Source organism: Astyanax mexicanus, chromosome 2 (genome assembly GCF_023375975.1).
Source record: "Astyanax mexicanus isolate ESR-SI-001 chromosome 2, AstMex3_surface, whole genome shotgun sequence".
NCBI classification, from domain to species: domain Eukaryota; kingdom Metazoa; phylum Chordata; class Actinopteri; order Characiformes; family Acestrorhamphidae; genus Astyanax; species Astyanax mexicanus.
The window spans coordinates 44,468,247-44,493,427 of NC_064409.1; the positions used below are offsets into that span (position 1 = coordinate 44,468,247).

The 25,181-nt window shown below is 39.2% G+C and overlaps 1 protein-coding gene across 1 annotated transcript; it reads left to right on the forward strand.

Moving 5' to 3' along the window:
- Positions 1-1,224: 1,224 nt before the first annotated feature.
- Positions 1,225-25,181, forward strand: syt12 (synaptotagmin XII). The gene is made up of 8 exons (XM_007235043.4): positions 1,225-1,750; positions 14,515-14,568; positions 14,672-14,865; positions 15,840-16,220; positions 21,312-21,527; positions 22,604-22,724; positions 22,860-22,993; positions 23,873-25,181. The coding sequence occupies exons 2-8, from the start codon at positions 14,526-14,528 to the stop codon at positions 24,026-24,028; spliced, it is 1,245 nt and encodes a 414-aa protein (XP_007235105.3). The 5' UTR covers positions 1,225-1,750; positions 14,515-14,525; the 3' UTR covers positions 24,029-25,181.

Sequence of the window (25,181 nt, forward strand, 5' to 3'; positions counted from 1 at the left end):
AGGTGCTGGGTGAAAAGGAGAAACTGTTGGTGCAATAGTAAGAGCTAATACAACTGTTAATCAAAATCCTGCATCTGTCACTGTTAACCTATCCTTAAGATTATATATTTTTCATGTCTTTTTCAGGGGCAAAAACAAGAAACAAAAATCATGTAATCACAATTATTTTCTTCACTGTATATAAAAGCAATTCAAATAAGAGTAGAATATTCCTTGAATATCAGTGTTTAAAAAAACAACAGAAATATTTATGGTCTTGAGGAGTCCCATTTAACTTATATCCACCACCTTCCTTCCACAGAAAAGGAGTAGCTGACCCAGCTGAATTTAATACATTCAAACAAACGCCCATATATCTGCTCTTACCAATTTAAAGAAGATAAACCAACACCGAGAGAAAGTGGTTCTTGGTTCTGAAGCTGTAAAGCTAATGTTATCTCCCACAGACTGACAGGAGCAACCAGTTCCCTTCACAGAACACTAAGAGCAGACGTCTGTACGTTTGGGCGGATGGGTTAAATGTTGCTCCTTCAACCACAGACGCAGCTCCTCTTCATTGGAAGGCAGTGGATGTAAGTTAGCTAGTTAGCAACATAGCTCTGCACTGTACTTATTTTTCTGTGTTGTGTTTGAAAGCTGGTAAATAATGTTAATAAAAAAATAATGTTATTTTTCACCGTTCACACCAAATTTAAAAACCTGAATATAATAAAAAAACAAAGTTAATTTTTTACAAAGTCTATTTAAAGGCACCCTTTAAATCTGCTGGCGGTTATTTCAGGTGAGAACAGGGGGAGGTGCTGGTGGTATATTAAACAGGGCATTTTGGGGGTAAAGGCACTAAGAACTAAACGGGCAGGTGCTCAAGCATAAAACAGTTCATGTAAAAAGATTTTGGGAGTATTTCTATTGGTCTACTCATCATAACATTGTGATGTGAAGAAAACAGATTCAACAAAAAAAAAAACACAAATGAAAGATTTAGCATGACAGGGACAATTTGTTTAATTGTCACTTAAGTTGAATAGAAGCTAATTTAACTAAAGGTTAGGGAAGCCACTGATGGAAGGTAAAATTGCTATTTAGCTACATGGAGCTGCTAATGACAGAAATTCGTCGGAAGGGGGCGTGACCATGCTGGTGTCAGGGGCGGGGCCAGAGGGGTCGGTTACAGTAACAACTGCCCTCAGTAAAACAACAGAAGAAGAGAGCGATAGTCTACATTAATGTACCAATAAACACACAAAGTCCGCTCTGTTTACTAGCTGACCTGTAGACGGTGAACAGCCTCATTCTGTGCGATAAGAAACGATAATTTTACTGTAAATTCAGACTTCAGATAAATATTGATAACATCAAAATGTAGAGCACACCGTCCCTGAAGAACACTGAGGACTGAGAGAGAAAGAGAGAGAGAGAGAGAGAGAGAGAGGAGCTGTGTGTGGTGGAGCGCTAGAAGTTGCATTGCAGGGGTGGGACTCCTGCATTCTCTCTCTCTCTCTCTCTCTCTCTCTCTCTCTCTCTCTCTCTCTCTCTCTCTCTCTCTCTCAGCTCGTAGATGCGGTAGAAGAGCGGGGTCTTCAGTTCGGCTCGTACAGAAACAGACCGGACAAACCAGCAGAGCGGCAGCAGCGTCCACCATGTCCTCGTGAGGCTGAGGTCCGCGTGTTGATGGAGAGAGGCGCGTGAGGGCTGCAGGAGGGAGAGCGGACTTTCCCCCTTCGTTGCACCAAACAGAAACTCCTCCAAGGTAAGAGCAGCCCGCCATCTCCTCCTCTCCTTTCCTTTCCTGCTCTCCTCCCCTGATCTCCTTTCCTCTTTCTTTTCTCCTCCTCTCCTTTCCTCCTGTCCTCCTTTCCTCCCTCTGCTCTCCTCTCCTCCTCTGATTTCCTGCTCTCTTTTCCTCTCCATTCCTGATCTGCTCCTCTCCATCACTGCTCTCCTTCTCTCCTTACCTGCACTCCTCTCCTCCTCCTCTCATTCCCTGATCTTCTTTCCTCCTTCTCTCCTTCCCTGCTCTCCTTTTCTGCTCTTATCTCCTCCTCTTATTCCCTACTGTCCTTTCCTTTCCTCTCCTCTTCCCTCTCTTTCCCTGCTCTCCTCTCCTCCTTCTCCTCCTCCTCCTCATGTAGCTCCTGTAGCTCACTCTGTAAAGTGTGAGGGGCTGAAGCAGAGCTTGTGTGAGCACAGCTTCACGGTCCTACCCGCAGATACAGGCTACTCAGAAGCTCAGCTCCGGCCATCCTGCTGCATCTGAATGCCCTACTGGCACCTGAATATGATTTCAGCTCCCTAGATTCAGTACAGCCTGCATTTCCCCAACTTATAGACAAATAAGCACAATATTTGCAAATAGAATTATCCTCACTTCACTGGTAAGGGGAGGCCTGTCTGTTCCTGCTGATGTTCTGGGACATTCTTAAAAAATAAATAAATCATTACCTGGTCATTTGCATGCATTTAGCATGAATCCAGCTTCCTTATCTATATGAATGCACTTATATGATCAAGCCTTTTACCTGTTGTAATATAGGCTATGATTCCACACTTGACTGGTCAGTGCAGGACTGCCCTGTCCTGCAGAGGCTCTGACACCCTGTACTATACTACTCCATACTCTGTACTAAACGGTGTGTCAGTTTCCAGGACGGGATTAAGCCTAGCAGAAAATATTTTCCTTTCAATAGAAAATCTTAATTCAAAATGTACATTATGTAGTCCAACATTAGACTAGACTAGAATCCATGTCTGCAAAACAGACCCTATGTGTCCATATGTTTGTGGGTCCCCCTTTTAATGATGACATTCTGTTACTTTAAGTTGCCTGTAGTCACTATGCTTAGAGAAACATGCTTAGAGAAAAGTGCTGGATCCCATTAACAGTTCTGTTGACCCCATCAACAGAAGACTGTGCCATCTAGCATGACAATAGGATGTGGGGAGAAAGTGGTATCTACCCACTTCAGTGGTCTATTGTGCTCTCTCAGGCTCTGGCTGCTGATGGTGAAGAACAGTGTGATCCTTGGGCTGTATTGTCAGTGCCTTAAGGCTGGTTTATACCTCTTCTTCAGTTGAATGTAGTAACACCATGCCTAATGCCCGGTTCTAACTAGAAATGTATAAAGCCCCCCAGCATAGAGCTGTGGAGCAGTGGAACTGTGTTCTCTGGAATGGTGGGGCTCCATCCAGTACTTTTGGGATGAGCTGGTGAGTTGAGAATGAGGTGGGGTGGTGATCATCTTGCATCTTGACCTCACTAAGACTCTAGTCACTGAATTCAATCAAATTCTCACAGCAGTGCTTCAAAATTGAGTAGTCGAGTCATCAAATTAGTCACTTTAACAGAAGCAGTATAAATTCTTTTTAAATTCTTTTTTTAGTTCAGATTAAACATAGACTGAGCACTTTTCACAATACTTTTGTCCAAATATAAAGCCTTTTAACCTGTTATTACCTGTTATCAGGGTCTTTATGGTACCCTCTAAATAGAACCTGCAGAATCCATATCTAATTTATATAGTTTCACAACATATGGTGCTTTGATTTCACCCGTAGACACAGAGAAGCTACGAGAACAGTCACACAGTGATATCTCGCTTTGGGATGCGTCCATATGGCCGCTCAGTTCCACCAGGCTGAGTTATACCTGCTGTGTTGATATCTGGCCTTGGTCTCTGTGTTAGGATGTGTTGAAGGGGATATTTGCACTGCTGCACAGTTTTTAATAACCCATTTCTCCCTTGATGATAGAGTCACACCACTGCTCGCAAGGTTGTCATGGTCACCACCATCCTGCAGCCCCTCTGCTCCCTGTCCAGTGCGTGATTATTGTTTGTGGTGGTGCTGCTGGTGGCGGGGTGGAGGGGGTCTTTAGCCAAAGTGCTTATTATTTGACACCTACACACAACCACATACTACTTTTAGCCCCGTAGATTCCAATTGAAGGCTGTGTCGTGAACATGGGTAGCAGTACACAGTCATACCCAGGCGGTACCTGTGAGAAGCGTGAACTCCACCCTGTTTGTACCGCTCACGGTAGAACAAGCACACAGGCTGGGCTGCTATTTTTATATCTGTGATTGATCTGGGTGGTGATTCACTGCGAGTGGGAGCTTCCGCTGAAGTTTTCTTCTTTAAGCATCATCTCTGAGCTTGGCAGAGAAAGTGTGTGTGTGTGTGTCTTTTATTGGTAGGAAAATCACAAGCTAATCCACAGTTTCAGGATGAGAAAATCACAAACATTGCCTTTGTTTGTGGTTTTTTTTTTTCACCAATTTTTCTCCACCATCTACCTCAGCTACCTAATCCAATTACTCACTAGGACTCTTGGGCCCAATCTATTACTTGCAATACTTCTATTACTATGCAGCTGAGGACAAGCACATGCCTCCTCCAATACATGTGAAATCAAACTGCCACCAAGGCAAGATCACTAGGTAGCCAACAATTTAGAGGAAAGTGCTGGATCCCCAGTCAACAGATGCCTGTGCCATCTTACATCACAGTGGGAGGCACCATCTACACACCTAAGTAGGCCATTTGTTTTCTCTCAGAGTCTGGCTGCCGATGGCAAAGAAACATCATTGTCAGTGCCTTAAGCCTGGTTTATACTTCTGCATTAGTCAATGCAGAGCCTACAGCATAGCCTGCCTGAGTGGCCTGCGCTGGCGTGCATGTTTATACCTGTGCAGTTCAACTGTGAAGGTGGGAATTTGAAAGATTGAGAAATTTCTACAGCAAACTTAAGCTCAAATGAGATTTGAGTCTGGCCAGTCAACACGAAGTTACACAATTAAATCTCTCCTCTGCATGCTTGGAACTATAAGTGAGCAGATACTTAAAAAGTACCAGATTTCAGGTACCAGATACCAAACACAAAAAATGAACTTTGTTCAACAAGCTCAATTTTTGTTTAGCTAATCAGGCCTGAGACATGCCACCAGCTGTAATTAGAAACTTTATTTAATTTCCATCCGTAAAAAAAATGACTTTCAAAACATTGTTATAATCAGTCCTTCAGGGCAAATTGTCAGCTATAAGAAGATAGCCAGGTGTTTTTTTCTTGAGGTTTCCACAGTAAAAAAAAATAGGTAATGGCTGTTCAGGGGAATTGTGGAAGTCACAATGAGGTCTCGGAGGCTAGGAAACTCTCAGACATCTACTGTTATGCTGCTAAGACTGGCAACTCAAAACCCTTCTTCACATGACCATCTTGCTTGCAAAAATATAATCTTCATGAATAAGTGATAGGAAGGAAACCTTGCCTGTAACCATGTCACGAATCTCAGCGTTTCAGTTATTCTCGCCAGATTAGTTTTGAAAACAAGTGTTGTGGACGCACAAAGTCAAAGTGGAAACTTTTTGCTTACAATCAGCAGAGTTATGTGTGGATTAAATCATAAAAGCTAATCATTAAAACAACAGCATGACAACTATATGGTATTATCTATATAGCATTGCCAAAATTGCACAGATGGGGAGGAAATGGATTTCACAAAATACTAGCAAATGTCAAACTACCTGTGAAAAAACTACAACACTATAGTGACCCAAAACATACCCTAAAAGTATATTTTTTCATACACCCATGCATAAAGAAGCTTTTAACAGGAATTTATAGTTTTATTTAATTTCATTATTTATTTTCACATGAGTAAAATAATAGAGAAATACTTACATATTTTAAGAACATGTAAAAGAGGATCTAATAATGGTTCCTTATGGTTCCTGTTTCTAATATACACATGGATCATGTGTGCAACCTTTTTTCTGATATTGCATGAAACATAAATTGTTTGTTTTTTGTTTGTTTGTAAGTAGGCATTTTACAATGGCTTCAGATATTTAATGCATTTTAGTAGTCCCACCCCCCACCCTCCATTTAGACAGAACACAACTGTGTTTTTTTTGTGTGTAACAGAGATACAGAAAGAGATAGCTTGTGTGGGTGTTTGTGGTGTGCCACCATGGTGCCAGCCTGCAGCGTGTGTGTGTGTGCGGTGATGGAGTGTTTGTACTTGGCCACGATGCAGTTAATGTTATCATGACTCATTCTGGAGATTAAAAGCAAAGTTGATTTATTAGTGTGTGTTCACTAGCTTTGCTCCTTCGCTGGAATGAGCTGACAGTGCACACCCCACCCCACAGCCCTAAGCCCTCCACACACACCCCCCAAGCCCATTGGCTTCCCTGGCTTTTCTCACAGCTTCAGCGCAGGCCCATTATTATTGATCACTGCTGTTTTAGAATGGATGACCAATAAAGGGAAGTACACATTTTCATTTTTCCTGAGCAGAGGCAGCCTGTATCTTACGCTCTCCATTAACTTCAGATTCATCAGCATTTGAAGCTGCTATTGACATGAGGGAATCACGGCATTCCCTGTTTTCTTAGCTGTGTTAGGCAGTGCAAAAAGCATTACATTCATGTTTTAATTTAAAGCAGCTTTATGCAAGAACTGGGTTTCATATACAGGCAGGAAGTGTAATTCACATCCCTAAAGGACACACTTTGCACATGCATTTGTAGACAAGCTGAGAGACACAGAACCATCATTAAAAGTGATTTTCAATATATATTTAAGTTATGTGACGTTTTTCAGTTCTTATATGTGTTTTTTTCTGCATGCTTCACAAGAGTTAGTGTGGTTAGCATTGTGCCCAGACTGGATATAAGCCTGATTAAGAATTTAAAAATCGGTTGAGCATCAGCATGACTTTGAGGCTTTTGATTTAAGGTCACAGTAGTACATAATTCTGTTTTAATATGCAGAAATACACAAATGCACTAGCATGTTTAGTTTGTCTAAAAAGCCATTCTACCAGCACTCTCTGCAAAACTGAAGATGTGTATGGCTCCATCTGTGTTCCTGTGATCTCCACAAGAGCATTGACACTTCCCACACACACACGCACACACACACAGACACACACACACATACACACACACACTGTAATGTGTTGCACTGCAGAGCTGACACTGTAATCAGATCATTTTGACATATGATCATTCTGATTTGATCAGAACTTCAGTGTTCATTACCACACACTCTTATATACATTCTCTCAATCTCTCACACCTTCCATCCACAGTCTCTCTCATGCTCTTTGCCACAGCTCTGTCTCTCTCTCTCTCTCACTCTCTCAGGTGCACACACACACACACACACACACACATACAGCCAGCTTTGTAACACTCATATACAGTTCTCATTATAAGTGCTACCTCTGCTATTTATACCCAGCGTTTGTCAGCAGGAGGGTTTGATTTAACAGAAGTGTGATAGGGATTTACATAAAGTTCCGTTTAAATTCTCCAAAAGAATCTTAATTTTAGTGGGTTATTCATCAGGTTGCAGGTGTTCCAAATATGGCACCTGTGAAAAAAACAGATGTAAAATTATAGTCAAAAAAGGGCTTTACTGTAAACAAATATAGTAGCAATGATCATTATGAGAAGTTGCTTCCTATCTGCATATTTTACATTGAAAGGTACTTACTGTTTATATGTACAATAAAGTACTATGACAAATTAATGCAATATTGTAGAATTGTAAATCGTACAGATCAAATTGTAAATCGTGCAATTAAAGCATCATTATGTAAATGTATGTACCTTAAAATAACAGCTTTAGAATCATTAAGTGCATTTATATGCATTTATCAATCTAGCCACAGATTTTCACAGAAACAGGAGATAAAAACGTCTAACTTCCTGACATATCTTTTTGTAAAAAAAAAAAAAGACCCAATTGGACAAACATGGATCTTTGTTTTGTTGTTTCTAATACAGAAGTACACAATGCTGTTATCTATGTATTTCTGCAAAGACTGATATATAAACGGTTTTGTAAACAAATGAGAGATCACTTAAAAATAATAATTCTTTGATTTTACCTAATTTTAAAACTTCTGGAATAGAATCAAGCGGAAGATGGATGATCACAAGTCATCAAACCAAGCTGAACTGCTTGAAGTTTTGTACCAGAAGTTTAAAGTAAATTTATCCAAAAGCAGTGTGTAAGACTGGTGGAGGAGAACATGCGAAGATGCATGAAAACTGTGATTAAAACCAGGGCTATTCCACCAAATATTGATTTCTGAATTCTTTAAAATGTATAATATGAACTTGTTTCTTTTCAGTTCTGTATCATTCAGCTAATAAAATTCATGCTGTGCCACCATAAGAGGAAAGAGTAGAGGCTTAATGTGCGATTTGTTATCACTGCAACGAATTATATTCCCCACCTGTAGGGGGAGCACAGGAGCTAAAAAAAAATCTAAATCCTGAATGGTGGATTTTCTTTAATAGTATTACTGCTAAAGATACACATTTCTCTTTGTGTATTATACAGTATATTTTTGGTCTTTGGTGTTGCCATAGAGTTATAGAGTACATGAAAAAAGTTTTGCCCTATACTAGGGGACTTCATTCCTATTTGCAAAGGGCCAGTATGTCCTTGTTTTTTTTGTTGTTGTTTTTTTCAATCAGGCAGAAGCATATGTTTTTACAGTGCATCTGTAGAAACCACATCTAAGGTTTGTAATGGCTTTTTGACTCTGGGTCAAACATGCATGTGAAATATTTGTACAGCGTGGGTTAGAACATAACCATGACTCATCAGTGTCCGTGCCCATGCGTTGATACATTTTAGATCTCAGTCTGATTCTACTGTACACTAGTGAGCCGTGTTCATTCCGCTGTGATAAGCTACAAAATGGTCTCAAAACTAGAAATTTCTACTTTTGAACTGAATGTAATAATATGTGGTTAACTGTGTGTTTGTACTTATTTTAATCTAAATACACAGTTTTCACTAAGATGACATTCACTAATGTTTATTATGTGGAATTTATTCAGTTTATAATGACAGTGGGATCTATCATTAGTAAGGAATAGCAGCACAATATACTTCATAGCAACAACCCTTTGTCTTAATAGTGATTACAGTTATAATGAAGGGATTATGATGTTTGTGGGGATTCTGTGTTTGTGTGTCTTTATGTATTATATTAGTTTTTTAGGTAAATGGGGTTTAGTTGTGGGGGTTATCTAGTGAAGCATTATTCATCACATTTGTGTTGGGTTGGAGGGTGGATAAGGGTCTCCACCACAGAGCTGTCATTTTATGAGAGTTACTGTTTGTATGGCGTGGTCACTTATGTTGTAAAAAAAAAAAAAAAGTCTGCTTGGTGTAAATAACTTATCTTGCAGTATAGTTAACTTATTTTATAATTTCCTTTTTTTGCAGTCTGTTCACTTTTACCTGCCAATTTCATTCTATTGAGTGCTGCATATTTCTTCTATTTTCCATAGATGCATACTCTGTTGTTTAGTTTTTGAGAACAGGGTGTAAGATTCTGCAGTTTGACAGTCATGAGTCTGATGTAGATCATTATTGGTAACTTTTCTTTAGGAACAAATATTAGATCATTCTTAGATATTTCTGAATGTTGGAGACCCAGTGTTCTGCCTAACCTGCCTGACTGCATATGACTACCAGTACATTCCCTTAAATAAGCCCCAAGCTTGTGGTATTATGTGGTAAATGACATTTATTGTGCCTCATTTCATAGCAACATTTTAATTATTTATTCCTGCTTCTAAACTTAGATGCACCACAAAATTGACCTCCCCTGAGTTCCTAGAGAATGTAGAACTGCATTCATAAGCATGCAAACAGTTCAGCAACATAAACAACCCCAGGACATTGTGTGAATTATGAATAAGTAATTTAACCAAATTATCCTACTGAAAGGTTTAGGCATAACATTCTTATCTACCTGTTTTGAATGATTATTTATCAGGTAGTAATAATTGCACAGCTTTTTAAAATATATTGCACTGCATCGTGTGTTATAGGATGTTATATCTGAATAATTAGGTAATCCTACCTAATGCAAGAAAATATATTTTTTAAAATACATTCTCTGTTGTGTTTGATGCTCTCTTTTTCTACATACTTAAATGTCACAGTGCTTGCAGACTTAAGTCCCACCTCCAAAAGAGAGCAGACAAAGAACAAAACAATGCATCTGCTTAAAATATTGTTTTATGTTCATTCTAGCAAACAATCAAGCAAACAATCACTATAAAAAAGAACATAATAAATGGAACATCAAGATTTATTTAGAACTGGCTAAAAGCATTTTAAAGTCGATGCTGATTTTCAAAATAATGTTAATTGACATGTTTACCCACTGCTAGTGATAAAAGCTTCATTTAGCAGACATTGCCCGGAAACTCTGAGTGAGTAACAACCAACTGATTATGTATGTGGGAGATATTTATTAGACCCCTGTGATTCTCTGTTAAAACCCCCATCTCATTTCCTGCTTACACAGTATGTGCTTGTGATTAGTTCGAGTAGAAAAACTCATAAATGTAAATCTGTGGGGACCATGGATGATAATTGCATTGTATCACCTGGAATATTGAGCTAATGACTCAACAACACTAGAATGAGCATAAATACGCAGAAGGAACTGTTTTAACTAATATTCAGTTTAGAGTACAATAACAGTAAGTACTTTATTCTGATTTTAATGCAAATTATGGCAGTCCTTGTTCCTCTGAAGTTCAGTCCTGCCTTAGACAGAGTGCTGTACTTTGGGCACAAGCCGTAAACTGTAGTTGATAAAAACAGGCTGGTATGATAATGCTGTAATGTTTGTAGCTGTTGTTTACACAGAATGCCAACAGGTAAGGGTGGAGGTCAGTAATGAGTGAAAGTACAGTTTTATGATAGGCTTATTCAACTTCTGAGCCAAATCAAAGGTTAATATATCCTCTATATTCCTCATGGCTCAAACTTGATTGAAAATACTATCTGTGTGTGTGTGTGTGTACACTGATATGCTAATGTAATGGAAAATGGCATCAGTATAGTTTCTCATGACTTTTGCCCTGTCCCATATACGATACAGAACACTGCACTGAGCTGTGGGATATGTGTGTGGGGAATCCTGCACCAGTATGGACGTGATTTCTGCCAGAATAATTTGTCTGTTCACACAGGCAATTCTAACCAGTCATGATCAATATTACCCACTGCAATGTCCATGTGCCACGAGATTAAAACGGCACAATATTTCTTATCAACTGTTAAGTACACTTAACCAAGCACAGGTAACCAAAACAAATGCTTGATCATTTTGGACAACAAATATCAGCGCTGGTCTGCTCAAATTAGCCGTTGTGCATGCATGTATCTGCTAACTTTAACATGTTAGGTTTTCTGTTAATTGTGTGGTTTGTCAAACGTGTTGGGATTCGGTCATAGGTTGCCATATCTGATGTATAGAACTTTTAAGGGGTTTGCAAGTTGAATACAGAACCTTCATTGGCGGTATTCTGACAATAGTTCTGAAGGTCTGATGGGACTCATATGAGATCATACATGAGAGGAGTTGTTGGGTTTATGGTAAAATCAGCGGCAAGGGTCACTCGAGCTTAACCCAAAGATAATGGGATTTCAGCTCCATCACACCAACTACACTGGGCTTACTGGCCTTGCTCATATATGGCTGTATAATTGTCGCAGTGTTGCAGTCTGTTACTGTGGTCCTATTCTGTTGGCAGTACTTTTCCATGTAGATTATATAAGACATGTACTCCATCAGTCATCTTTGGCAGCAATGGATGCACATTATAGTAGCTAAATTCACTGTTTAGAGGGGAAGTTCATATATGGGCAGTTTTCCAGACAAGCATTTTAAATGCTGATTTTCCAGTAAAAGGAAAATATATTCTAGGGCTAAGCTTAATGTCTAGGAAACTGAGCCACAGTATATCTGTTTACTCTGTGATATGTATGACAGATGCGCGTAATGATATAGCTAAAGCAGATATGTTAATTTGTCTTCTCTTGTATTATGAATATACTAAATTAGCTTACTGTTGTTGCATTGCATTAATTAGAAATAACCAGCTGTAGAAATCTGCTTTTTAAAAAAGAAACCACTCTGTGTGGCTCAGACTTGGCCAGCAAATTCTTTGATGTGACATTTGAGAAGCATTAAGGGATTTTCTGTTGTGTTTAAATGAAGGCTGTGGAAGAACTTTTATAGAGAGCATCAATATTCATCAGAAGGAAATTGGTACAAGCAGCTTCTTCCCATTTTAAAATAGATTAACTATTTGCAAATGCACTAATACAGGTCTGGAAAAAAGGAGTAAATTATTCTTATTAAGAAGAAGAATTTAATCCACAGTGTTGCAGCAGGTAGCAGCTGACGGCAGACTGAAGATGATTCATTTTTTGAACATGACTTCAAAAAGGAGCGCTTTGTATTTAGTCATTTATAAAAAGCTTCCACAGTCTCCTCCAGAAATGACAGCTTGAGCTTGAGTCTCTTTTATAATGATGAATGTCAGCGATTGTGTCTGTCAGTGCAGAATGATGTCAGAAGTTTTAAGCAATTTTCTGTGCTCTCTCCATCAGACACTTCATATCAGCTTTTCACATTACTGTAGAGAAATTGCAGATCTGCTGTAATTCAGAGTTATCGGGGCATTGCCACAGCACAAGTTTTCACTCAGGACTTTGACTCAGTACAGAACATTACACATTTTTTATATGTATATTATTTATTTTCTGCCAGTCGTATATAGTTTTGCTTTTTTTGTATTGAACCCCTGGTAAATGTTCTCTGATACAGAACAGAATTCAAGGTTTCCTTCAGTAATTGCAAGTTGTCGAGGTACTGAAGTGGGAAAAAAATCTCTATAATGTTTTACTACTTTTGCTACATTTGAATGTTGGGAAAGTACTCTTACTATGACTTTTGGTTAGTAATTTTTTCGGTGTAATTTTTAGCATCAGTAATCACAGTCTCTATAGCAAATCAAACATAAAACCTTATATTCTCCACATAGGTCCTTTAAGATATATCCACAGTTTTTTCTGATGTTTAGTCCAGAGAGTTCTCTTCTGATTACTTCTGTCCACAACACTTCAAAAATCACTTGGCTTTTGTAGATTTTCTGGAGCATATTTTATAAATGACAAGTTTTGTTATGAGATTTTCTTCCTAAGATCATTCATGTACAAGAAATGCGGTACTATAAAACAATGCCCCCCCCCCCACTTTGACATGTGCATTACTTACCTTAATATAAATGTTTTTCTACATTTTTATTCAATCTTACTTGGTGTTCTGGAAGAGTGGTGTGTTTAGGTGAATTTCTGGCATCAAACATCAGTCGTTCATTGCTATCTTGTCAGTGAGTTGTTACAGGAGCATCCCCAATGCACATACACCACCGCTTCTTCTGCTGGTGGTGTGAAAATGAGGTGTATTCAGGTTTCCGCTGTATTGCTATCTTGGCAATAGAAAACACAGGTGCTACAGTGAGTAAATTAAACCAAGACAACAGTCAACGATCAGATGTTCATTGCTATCTTGTCAGTGCAAAAATAAACAACAATCAAAAATAAACACAATGAACAAGTGTGAACCAGCAGGTCAGTTTTCTCTGCTGAGAAGCATTGGACACATCCAGGTAGCTGCACCCCTGTAATAGCCATGCTCCAGAGTGCACTTGGCCCTTAAATCTAAAACACACCCATTATTAGTAAATGCCTTTTGCACATTTTGATCTGCACAAGGTGTACCTTTTCTGTCGTTATGATAGCAAAGAGACACACTGACACACCCTAAATCAAGCTGCACAGTGTACAGTTCATGCATGCCTATAGATCACTGAAATAGGGCCCAGAATATTCTTGAATTTGATATGTGATCCAAGACAGCATTTTTTTCTCATTCATCATTAAAATGCTGTGGCAGTGTGAAGAACTGACAGTTAAATACACAAACTGACTGGGCTCAAGAGGTTTTCATATTTTATATGATGGACTGTGTGCGTGTGTGTGTGTTCATGTGTGAGCTCTGAGTGGCTGTGTGGGCTGAGCTGTTGTCACTGTTCTGCAGTATCAGACTAAAGGCTCGCCTTTACACTTCTTTCCTCAGAACTGAGGGGCTTTTTATCTCCCTCTGCTTCTTTTGCCTCTTTCCCTCTCTTCTTCTCATTAGTGTAATGTTCCTGTCTCTCCTGCCAGGAGAGAGGGGGTGACTCATACCATCTCTCTCTCTCTCTCTCTCTCTCTCTCATTCCCCTTTTTCTTTCACAGTTTTCTCTCTCGCTTACAATATCTCTCTTTTGCTATCTTTTTGTATGCACACACAGAGATACACAACCCTCGTTCCCCATCCTTCTTTGTTAATATCTCATTATACATTCTAAGTGTTTCTCCCTCATCTGCAGGGAAGTCTGTGAGACTGTGAGAGAGACCCCTAGAAAACAAACACACTGTGACTGAATCTTTCTAGCACACATTTATGTGGGGATGGTATTCATATGTGAATAAATCGGCAAAGCTTTCTTCTTAGATACTGAACTCTTTATTCAGATGGTATTCGTCTCTGTCTCTGTTACTGTGCACCAGAACAGAATGATCTTCTCTGTCTGACTCTAAATCTTTATTTTTCTCTGCTTTTTTTTCCTCTCCAGGCAGCGGGACCATGTCCTCAGTACACGGGGACATCTCTGACTACCATATCAGCGGTGAGAAAGAGAGAGAGAGAGTTAAATACTAATGTCTACTGTTTGAAACATGCTAACTCTTGTTGTTTTTTTTTGTGTGTGTGTGTATGTCTGCGTGTTGCAGTGGTCCGTGATCCGCCTGCCTGGGAGGTTGGTGTGTATGTGCTGGGGTTTCTTATTCTGCTGGTTGTAGTGGGACTAAACCTGTGGAAGCTATGGAAGTCTGGCTCTTTCCCTGCTCCCTCTCCGTACCCCAATTTTGACTACCGCTACCTGCAGGAAAAATATGGAACCTCCTACTCGGAAGTCAGACAGAAGGTAGTGTGATTTTGTGCATAAACATGCTCTCAGTGTACACAAGTGGTTATCAACCCTGCATTTATCCATCTGTCTGTCTGTCTATCATTCTCTCTAACCTTTTCTTTTTAATATTGACCACAGTGCACTGAAAAAAACATAGTAGCTCAAGTAGCATAGTAGATAGCAACAACACCTTTCCTGTGGCAGACTAGTGTTCAGTCCACCTGCTAAGCAAGCACACCAGTAGGGCAAGGCATCTAGCACTACTCTCTCCTAACTGTAACATTAATTAAATGAAAGGCGCCTTAGATAAGAGCGTCAAATATAAAGATAGAAAAGAGCATACATTTTAGTGTTCATTGCTAGTAATGGATGAAACAATACACATATTTCATTTTTCAAAAATATATCACATAATTGGTATTTTATGTTTCAAAATGTTAACGGTGTAAAATACAGTTTAATTTGCATGAGCAATGCCATGCCCCTATCTCTAACATCGTATGCCTTTTGGGAGCATCAGCTAAAAGCTCTGTATTTCAGAATGCTGGGGGGAATGGAGGTGGGCCATTTGGCAAAAGTTCCTACTCAGTATCATGTTTCACTACATCCTAAGTCCATACCAGATCACACCTATGAGGTTTTAATAATCTAGTTGTTTTTGTGGTTTCAGTTTATATAGTGCTCCTGATGTCCTAGTCTAAGAAATAGTGCTTCTACTTTGAACAGAATAACAGGCATGCACCGTGTATGATGTTTTAATCATGGGGATATCAGTGGTGAAATACAGAGTAAAGAAATTACCCAGATCCATTATTCTGAATATATCAGCCTGGAAAATCCCTTACAAATTGCATTACAGAACCTCCTCTGGTAAAACTAATCCAGTTTGATAGCTTTAGAAACGAGAGGGCACTAAACAGAGTAGAAAGCAGATTACATTAGATCTTCAATAAGAGTGAGGGTGACTGATGCATGCTCTTCTCCCACAGTGCATTGCAGCCTCTAACCACCGGAGGGCGTCAACAGCGAGTCGTAAACCCAGCCTGCAGCTAGCCGACACGCCTGATGGTTTCCGGGAGCTGGGGACGCTGGAGTTGATGAGCCGGGAGCTGGACCAGAGTGGAGGCACCCTGAACCGCTCGATCTCCACTGATTCACTCTGCTCCATCTCATCCATCGCCCACACCTTCGGCCACGACTTCACTGTGGGCCAGCTGGAGGTGACGCTGGAGTTTGAGGCACATGCCTCCCTGCTGCATATCACCTTGCACCAGGGCAAAGACCTGCTGGAGAAAGAGGAGGAGAACTTCCCCGGTTGCTACATCACCATCACTTTGCTACCCGACGAGATCAACGTGGGCGTCACAAGGGTGAGGAGCCAAAACACTAACTAATAACACACTCAGAAACCCAGTTACACATGGTGATAATGAACAGTCACTGTGAAAATTCACTTTAAAAATAGTACTTGAGCTGACACAAGTTTAAATCCTGTGTTATGCTGTTTCAACCTCAGCAGCCAGATCCAGAGATTGCACAATGTTCTCTGCCATGGTCTGTGATGCTGACTGGCTCAGGCGTCTGTTGGTTGATGTATCAGATCTGGGGATCCGACACTTTACTCTGAGAATGTTGGCTGCCTATTAATGCTGCATGTACAGTCATATGAAAAAGTTTGGGCACCCCTATTAATCTTAATCATTTTTAGTTCTAAAAATTTGGGTGTTTTTAACAGCCATTTCAGTTTGATATATCTAATAACTGATGGACACAGTAATATTTCAGGATTGAAATGAGGTTTATTGTACTAACAGAAAATGTGCAATATGCATTAAACCAAAATTTTACCGATGCAAAAAAGTATGGGCACCCTTATAATTTTATTGATTTGAATACTCCTAACTACTTTTTACTGACTTACTGAAGCACAAAATTGGTTTGGTAACCTCATTGAGCTTTGAACTTCATAGCCAGGTGTATCCAATCATGAGAAAAGGTATTTAAGGTGGCCAATTGCAAATTGTTCTCCTATTTGAATCTCCTCTGAAGAGTGGCATCATGGGCTCATCAAAACAGCTCTCAAATGATCTAAAAACAAAGATTGTGCAACATAGTTGTTCAGGGGAAGGATACAAAAAGTTGTCTCAGAGATTTAACCTGTCAGTTTCCAAGCAGAGTCGCCTGAGGTGTGCTTTTGCTTTTGCATACCTCAGGTGACTCTGTTTGTGACGTGTTTGCAGAAAGCAATAGTAAAGTAAGAGATACCAGAATAAGATAAACTTATTTGATCAAATGATCAATTTAAATTTTGTCGACAGATTAATCAGTTATAGAAATAGTCTTGTAATGCACCACACAGTGCTGCAAGACTTAGTCTCTGAACATCAGTCACGCATGTCTCTCTCAGTGATGATCAGCAGCAGTGGTTCTGTATTAGAGCCGCACGCTGAGGATCATAATGCAGTCCAAATGGCTCCCATTCAGGCAGCAGCGGTATGGCAGAGAGAGAGAAAGAGAGAGAGAGAGAGAGAGAATGCTGACATAAGCATTTCTTCCCAGCACGGTCCTGGAGCAAGAGAGCCGTCACTCTCCTCCTCTCTGCTCTTAGTGCATAAATATGGATGAGAACCTGTTCCAGCATTTGAAAAAACTCCAAACTGACATAGGGTTCCTGGTTAGAAGCTGCAGAAGTGCAGATACAGATTTGATCCTCAAAATTCAGTGTCAATAAATTTTTTTACAGCTCACGGTATCACCCTGCCCATCATGTGTTTTTCCATGTGTTATCATGACTCTAGAAAGTCTAGAAAGATATTTCACAAATTTTTAGTCTACATTCAGACTGCGGGCAAATTGAATTTGTTTTTCTAATCTGTTAAGATGACTGTTCACACTCTTATTTGCAAATAACAGTGGAAGTTTGAGCAGAACCGAGGGCTGGCATTCTGAACTTAGCCAGTTGACCAGATGAGATAAGCTCAAAGGTGAGGACTGATTGTCAGCTCCTGTTGGACAGATTTGAGTTAGTTACCTGGCTAAGTAAATTTGGTTTTCTGTATTTTGTTTATCACTGTTATATCCGGGACAGCATATTGTTCAAATAAAAACATCATCATTATCATGAGGGTTTCTTGCTTAGTCCCTTTCAATCTTTTCATCCTCTTCACTGTTATTTACTCATTGCCCCAGATGTTCCTTGTTTGTTGAGTTTTTAAGACTCACTCTTGTGATCTGCATCGTCACTTTCCTTCACATTACACTTGCATATCGTATACCATGTGCACTATACTCTTAGGGCAGACTCTGATCATCTTGCAGTTAGAACTGGTCCTCAGTTTGGTCACTGTGCACTGTATTCCTACATTATATAGTATGTAGCCCTGTAGTTTACTAACAGTAGTATTATTACTGTTTTGCCCTAAATGAAAAGCAAGCCACTGTTCAAAGAACCAAAAATTTGATCGGCATAGTGGAAAACTCACTTTATGAAACACATTATTTGAAAGAAAAAAAAAGTAAAAATGATTTCCTCAGAAAGATTCTGCAGTATTTATTTGCCCTGTTTGCTCTGTATAAGTTTTCTTTGTGTTTAAAAAAATAATACAGTTACCCTGTTCTCTTATGTAGGTCATTGTTGCTGGGTGGGGGATGTCCTAGCTTTGTGAGGAACTGTGGAGATGTTGGCCTTGTTCCAAGTGCTTCCGCTCTGGAATGCCTAATCATTCTGCACGGCCACGGCTGGTCTTGAATTGTTTCTGTAGCTTCATACAGAATAGAAGTACTCTCTAGGGAACCAGTTGTAAGGTTTTAGGTTATTCTTAATGGATAAGTGAAAGTATCGTGTTTGCAGGTTTTGTGGAGGCAGGGTATCAGAGGATATTAATCCTGCCCTCCCTATTTTAGTTACATCAGTTGATTTGGCCACTGATGTCTCCTGGCAGCTCTCAGGCTGAGCAGGTGGTCAGTGTTTACAGACGTGACTCTGGTTAGTGATGTCGTGGGGAAGGTTCTCTGGCTTCTGCTTCATTTAGTCTTAGTGCTGTTCTAAAGAGCTGAGGGCAGCACTGCTGATTCTACCTCTGCTGACACAAAGCACAATCACGCTGGGTTGCTTTCAGTCTTTTCTGATTAGCTCATAAATTTTGCAATTTGTTGGATAACAGTGTGCTACCTTCAGTGAGTCCATTAACCATGCCCTTATTGAAAAGAGAAATGTGATGTTTTTTTGGATGTTTTAACGCCTAGGGTTTCTTATATAACAGTCGATATTGAAAATGGTCTGTGTTTTGTGCAGTTGTATTCCAGAGTGAAAATAGTGAACCCCTGGGAGGAATTAAAAATGCGATAAATATGAACTGAAACACTGAGGGATTTGTTTTTGTGCGTTTTAATAGAAGTTAAATGAACTGTGACAGAAATGTTGCAGCTTAGGCTGGTGTGCACAACTATTAAGGCATGCTTTGTGAATTATCAGTCAAATGTGCCTTTTTTGCAATTTTATACATTCTTTTTCATACAAGTGTCCTAAGACACAGAGGCAAATATGCTAGGATGTAGGGGATAGATTGAAAAACATGACATGAGTCAGATTAATGTATGTGTATGTATTTGCTTTATAATATCTATAGGATGACTGTTTATAGGATGTATATGATAACTGAAGTCATCCAGACTATGTAGGAACACACAAGGAATCGCGTAGTAAACTCGAAATTGTTAAAAAAAAACATAATACACTGGGAAATGTTTAGGCTGGTAACTTTTATAAACTTATCCTGTGCAGCAGGAGTAACTCCTTTCTAGGGCAGTTCTGATGAGAGCCAGTTTCATCATATTGTTTTTGATGGTCTTTGCGACTGCACTTGAGGATACTTTTAAAGATTTTTATTTTTTTTGGATTAACTGACCAGGGGTTGGTTTCCCGAAAATAATCAATCTTAGCGAATAACGAACAAACGTACTAACGAATGATGTGAGTAAAGAATGAGCCAGTTCTGCGAGTGTTTCCCAAAGAGCTTTGCAAAGTGAAAATTAACTAACAAGGTTGAAGAATGTCTTTGTTGACTCCCCCCGAAACAGCGTGCTCAATCGATCCACAAACATTGATGTCTATATTTATTCATTTATTTATTCATTTATGTATTTATTTATTTACAGGAAAACATGATTTTATAAACAAGAATTTTAAACCAACCAGAATATGTTGTATACTTTATACATTTATCTTCGAGGACAGATCTGCACACTCTTGATATTTTGATCTCAGTGTCTTCATGAGGGAGAGTCACCTGGAATAGTTTTCTCAGCATCTTGAAGGAGTTTAACTGTTATTAAATATTACCTGCACATTTTCCCAATAGCATGGAAATATATTGTGTTGTGCTGTAATTCCCTGGCTGGTGGGAATTTGTGTATAGGTGGGTGTATGGCAGAGTAACAACCTGGTTACAGAATGCAGAGACTTGGAGACTTTGCAGCTTTGCTTAAACCCTGAGCGTCATCTGCAGGAATTCACTGATTGTATTCATTGCAGCGTTAATATAGAGAACTCCTACCATCGCTAATCTGGATTTTAGTGATTTATTCTTGGGTTTGATTGGTCAATTCCAATATGCCCAGATAGACTACAAGATACAGACAAAGTTGGCATTATAATATAATATAATATAATATAATATTTCAACCACGGAAGTAATAATTTTTCTCCCTCAAAATTGGTGGTCCCTGGTGTTTATGGTGCTGAACTGCAAGCAGAGTTCCCTGAAAGTAGCTATTTCTGAATAACGACTGGGTCAGGTTACTCGTTAATCTGCAAGCGAGTTTACGTAGTACTTTAGTTACGCACGGGTTTGAGAAACACTCTTTAATTAACGATACATCTTAAGTACGAGATAACAAAGTTCTTAGCGTTACGAAGCTTTCGGGAAACCGACCCCTGAACGGTTTGTGTATAAAAGGGAAGGGGCTAGATGGTCCAGTTGGATTGGTTGGGATTAAGAGGGAAAGGATTTCAGTCTTGCAATATTGTGATGGATAGCTGTCTGATTAATGGAAAATAAAGTAAAATAAAAATGTTATCACAAAACAGTCCATCAGTGCATACACAATAAACAAAAATGCATTCCACCATGACCGTGGTGCAACATGGCACAAAACAATTCATTACAAAGACTGCATAGCACAAGTGACAACATGGAAAAATAAATGTTTAAATTTAAGATTAGAAAAATGCAAGAAATTTGCACAGTTAGCTTATAATATACATTAACACAGTAGCTAGAGTTAAAAGAATACAGTACATATGTAACACAATATTAAGCAGCAGTGTTTCAGATCTAGTGTGCAGGAGGCACAAGGTGGGAGCATCAGATAAAAGATATGTGTGTGAGTGAAGATTTGTGAGTGTGAGTGTGATGACTGTAGCTACTCAGTGTGTTCTAAAGTCCCAATCTGTTCCACAGGTTCAGAGCAACGCTTTCACTGTGCTGTTTGATGAGCGCTTCTCCGTCCCGCTGGATCCAGCGATCTTGGATGATATCAGCCTGCGTTTCGCTGCATTCGGGGTGGATTTTGACGAACGGAACATCAGTGCAGGAGTGGCTGAACTTAAACTGTCCGATTTGGACCTGTCCATCCGACCATTCAACGCCTGGCTCTACCTGCAGGACATTAATAAGGTTCTGAAAATGTTATTCTTTCTGTATACAGGTACTTATTACTAAGAATTGCTTAGACACTTTAAAAGATATCTGACATTTTGTTGTATTTAATTATTTTTCCTGAGGTTTTATTCATCAAAAACAAGCCTTGATCTCATAGAAATACAATCTTAGAATCCAAGTTTTTTTAAATCAGATTATAGTCTATATAAATTAGCTCTGTTCTAATTGACTACATTATATTGTGCCTTATTCAAAAAGCAAACAGTCCTTATGACTTCAGTCTAAAAGGGCAGAGCTAAAATACTGTATGCTAAATAAGTGGATATACAGTACCAGGCAAAAGTTTGAACACACTTTTATTCAGTGTGTTTTTTTCCCTACATTAATACATCCAGACACATAAGAAATCATGTAGTACATTTAAAAGTGTTAAACAAACCAACATACTCTGCAAATAATTTAGGTGGATGAACAACAGAGGTAACTCTTGCGCTTCCTTTCATGGGGCAGTCCCTATAGAAGCCAGTTTTATTATAACGGCACTTTTTTCTTTACTTAGTTGAGTAGTTGTTGCCAAAATATGGTAACCCTAGATGTGATTAGATAACACTAGATGTGTATAAACTAAGGCCATAGTCATTTAAACAGCCAGATATTACAGCAGGATTATATGAGTGAAACATGCTCAGCAATTATGATAAGAAATGACGAGCCTTTTATTGATATTGCATAATAGGACACTAAAGGCAAGCTTTAGAATAAAAGATACCAGGCCATAGCCAGGCAGAGAAGGACTGTGAAATTTGTACTTGGCTGGGAGGTAATGGCGTAATCTTGGCCTGGGCAATTGACCTCAAGGTTTTATATTTATGACAGCCCTGGGTATGATATAAATCTATAATAATTACTTGTTGTGCCCTCACACAAATTATTTTATGCTGAAGATCATTTTTATGCTTCTATCATTTATTTAAGAAAGATGCTTTGGCAAATTGTTTTGCTAACCACAACACAGTAGCCTCTCAGTGGTATTCTGTATCATGGTCTTTTCATGGTCGTGACTTGATTGTGTCTGTGGCTACTCTGTTCAGGCGGTGGATGCTGTGGGGGAGGTTCTGTTGTCTCTCAGTTACCTGCCCACTGCGGAGCGCCTCACTGTGGTCGTGGCTAAAGCAAAGAACCTGGTCTGGACTAACGGCAAAACCACAGCAGGTCAGCACAGACACACAAAGCTCCTTCTGTTTTCCAGCTTAGTTAGGAAAGAGCTATCAATTTCCTCACAAAACCCTCTCCCCCCCCTTCTCCTGACCTGCTTTTTTCTGCCTAACGCACTCTGTGTTTTAACAGATCCCTTTGTGAAGGTTTACCTTCTCCAAGACGGCAGGAAGATCAGCAAGAAGAAAACCTCCATAAAGAGAGATGACACTAACCCTATCTTCAATGAGGCTATGATTTTCTCTGTGCCTGCCATTGTGCTCCAGGTAATTCTGCACCACAATGTGCTAATTTCCACATTAGTAATTAATCCTAATCCTCCCAAAAAACCCTTCAAATGAAGAAGTGGGTGCTTAAAATTGCTGTTTGTCTTGAAATTGCTTATCTATGGCAGTAAAAAGCAGCATGCGTTATGATTGATTGTTGCAGCTAATAGTTTGATCCCAGCTGAGCAGAATAGTTCTAATGTCCCCGTCCAATTAGCCCTGCATTAATACACTTGACCCTCAAGGGACACTCCAGCCAGACTAGGAAAAACCCTTTTAAATGGCATATCGTGAAGCCGAAAAGAACAAACAACTAGAATGTTTTAGGGTGTTTTTTGGGGAGGACTTGATTGTCAAATTCAAAAGGAAGGCAGAAGGCTAATGTTTCTGCTACATTCATTCATAAAGCTGCCTCAGAACAGTTTCAGATCAGGGCCAGGCAGGGATGAGACATGCACAGAAACAATAAAAGGGCTCTATTAAATAAAAGTAATTCAAAATCAGAAGTAAAATCCAGACAACAGGCACAAAAGCGAGAAAACATATCGAGAATGGTGAGAAAGTCCAGGTCGATAACAAAGTAGAGAGTATACAGGCGCAAGGCAGAAATCATATATATATATATATATATATATATATAGCGAAAGGAAACAGGTGTAATCAAAACTCAGGTGACTGTGGTCTGTAAGGTGTCATGTGATCAGTCATGTAAGGGACTGATTTAACTGGAAACATCACCATTTTAACGTTCTCACCTTTAGATTTACTGAATAGAATTATTCATCTTAAAATGTATAATTAAGTAATAATAAATGTGTACACACTGTGCATTTTTTTGGTATTGTCTGCATATGTAATGCATGCGCTCTGTATGTGCAGGACCTGTCTCTGAGAGTAACAGTGGCCGAGAACACAGAGGATGGTCATGTGATCATCGGACCAGAGGCCAGTGGCATGGGCATCACACACTGGAACCAGATGCTGGCGACGCTGCGAAAACCCGTCTCCATGTGGCACCCGCTGAGGAGGACCTAACCTGATCCGAATGGTGCCTAATGTCTCAGTGACCCAACCTGAAAGACTTGCAAAAAAGGTCAAGAGAGCGTCTTTTTCAGGAAAAAAATCATTGTCTTTTTAAAGCAGTGGTACAGTCAGAGCCACAGAGCGGATCTGTTTCTGTAACAGAAGGACTGAGACTCGGCCTGCCTCTGCTTTAAATCCCAGGTCCTTTTATTCAGGTTTAATTGGTATTCATTTGTAGCAGTTCTAACAGGGTGGCTGACCAGAAAAAGAAGGCTGGAAAGTGCCAGTCAACACTGCATTGTAGTCATTTGTTCAGTTGTGCAGTTGTGTTACAATTTGCTGTAGCCACTTTCTATTCATGTGAAGGTTATTTATTATTAATGTTTTAATTATTATAATTGTTATTATTAATCAGTGTTTGCTTTTATACTCAGTAAATAGCAATAGATTAGTGTGTGTGTATGTGTGTGATGGTCAATTCCTTTTCCTTACTCCCTGAGAGTGCAGTAGTTCAAAAAGTGTGAACAATGGTGGAATGCTCAGCATTATGATATAATTAATGTTTTCTTTTTTACTTATTACATGCATCTTTGTGTTTTCCTGCATTTAATCATAAACCATGTCTTTTTGTCATGGTTTTTGACTTAATTAAGATTACTTCAATTCACACAGAATTTTGGTAGCATTCAACTCACATCAAGGTGGAAAAGTACCGGTAGTCTTTTCCTCCATTCATTATTGACTACAATGGGTAGTTTGGCAATAAAGATTCCCTCCTTCAACAGAACGTCACTTAACACATTTACACCCAAAAGCAAAAGAAGCATTCTGTCACATGGCTGTTGAGCCACTGTTGAGGTTTTTCTAAGAACAAATACTCAAGTAAGCAGGTACATGTTTTCTTAAAGTGGCTGTACTTTACTGGCCTGTATTAAAGTATCTCAGTGCAGAGTCGTTTCATAACTAACACACAGCTTCATCCTGTGCCAAACTCACCACTAGAGAAGCAATATTTTCATTTAAGGCTTGAGTCTACATTTAATGTTTGTGATCTTTGATGAGGTTAAAAAGTAAAACAAAAAAGAATAATACTTTTACAATGCATGATGTGTTATGCATATAGCATTCTGATGTTCAAACTCTTTAAATAAATAAATGATTCAGA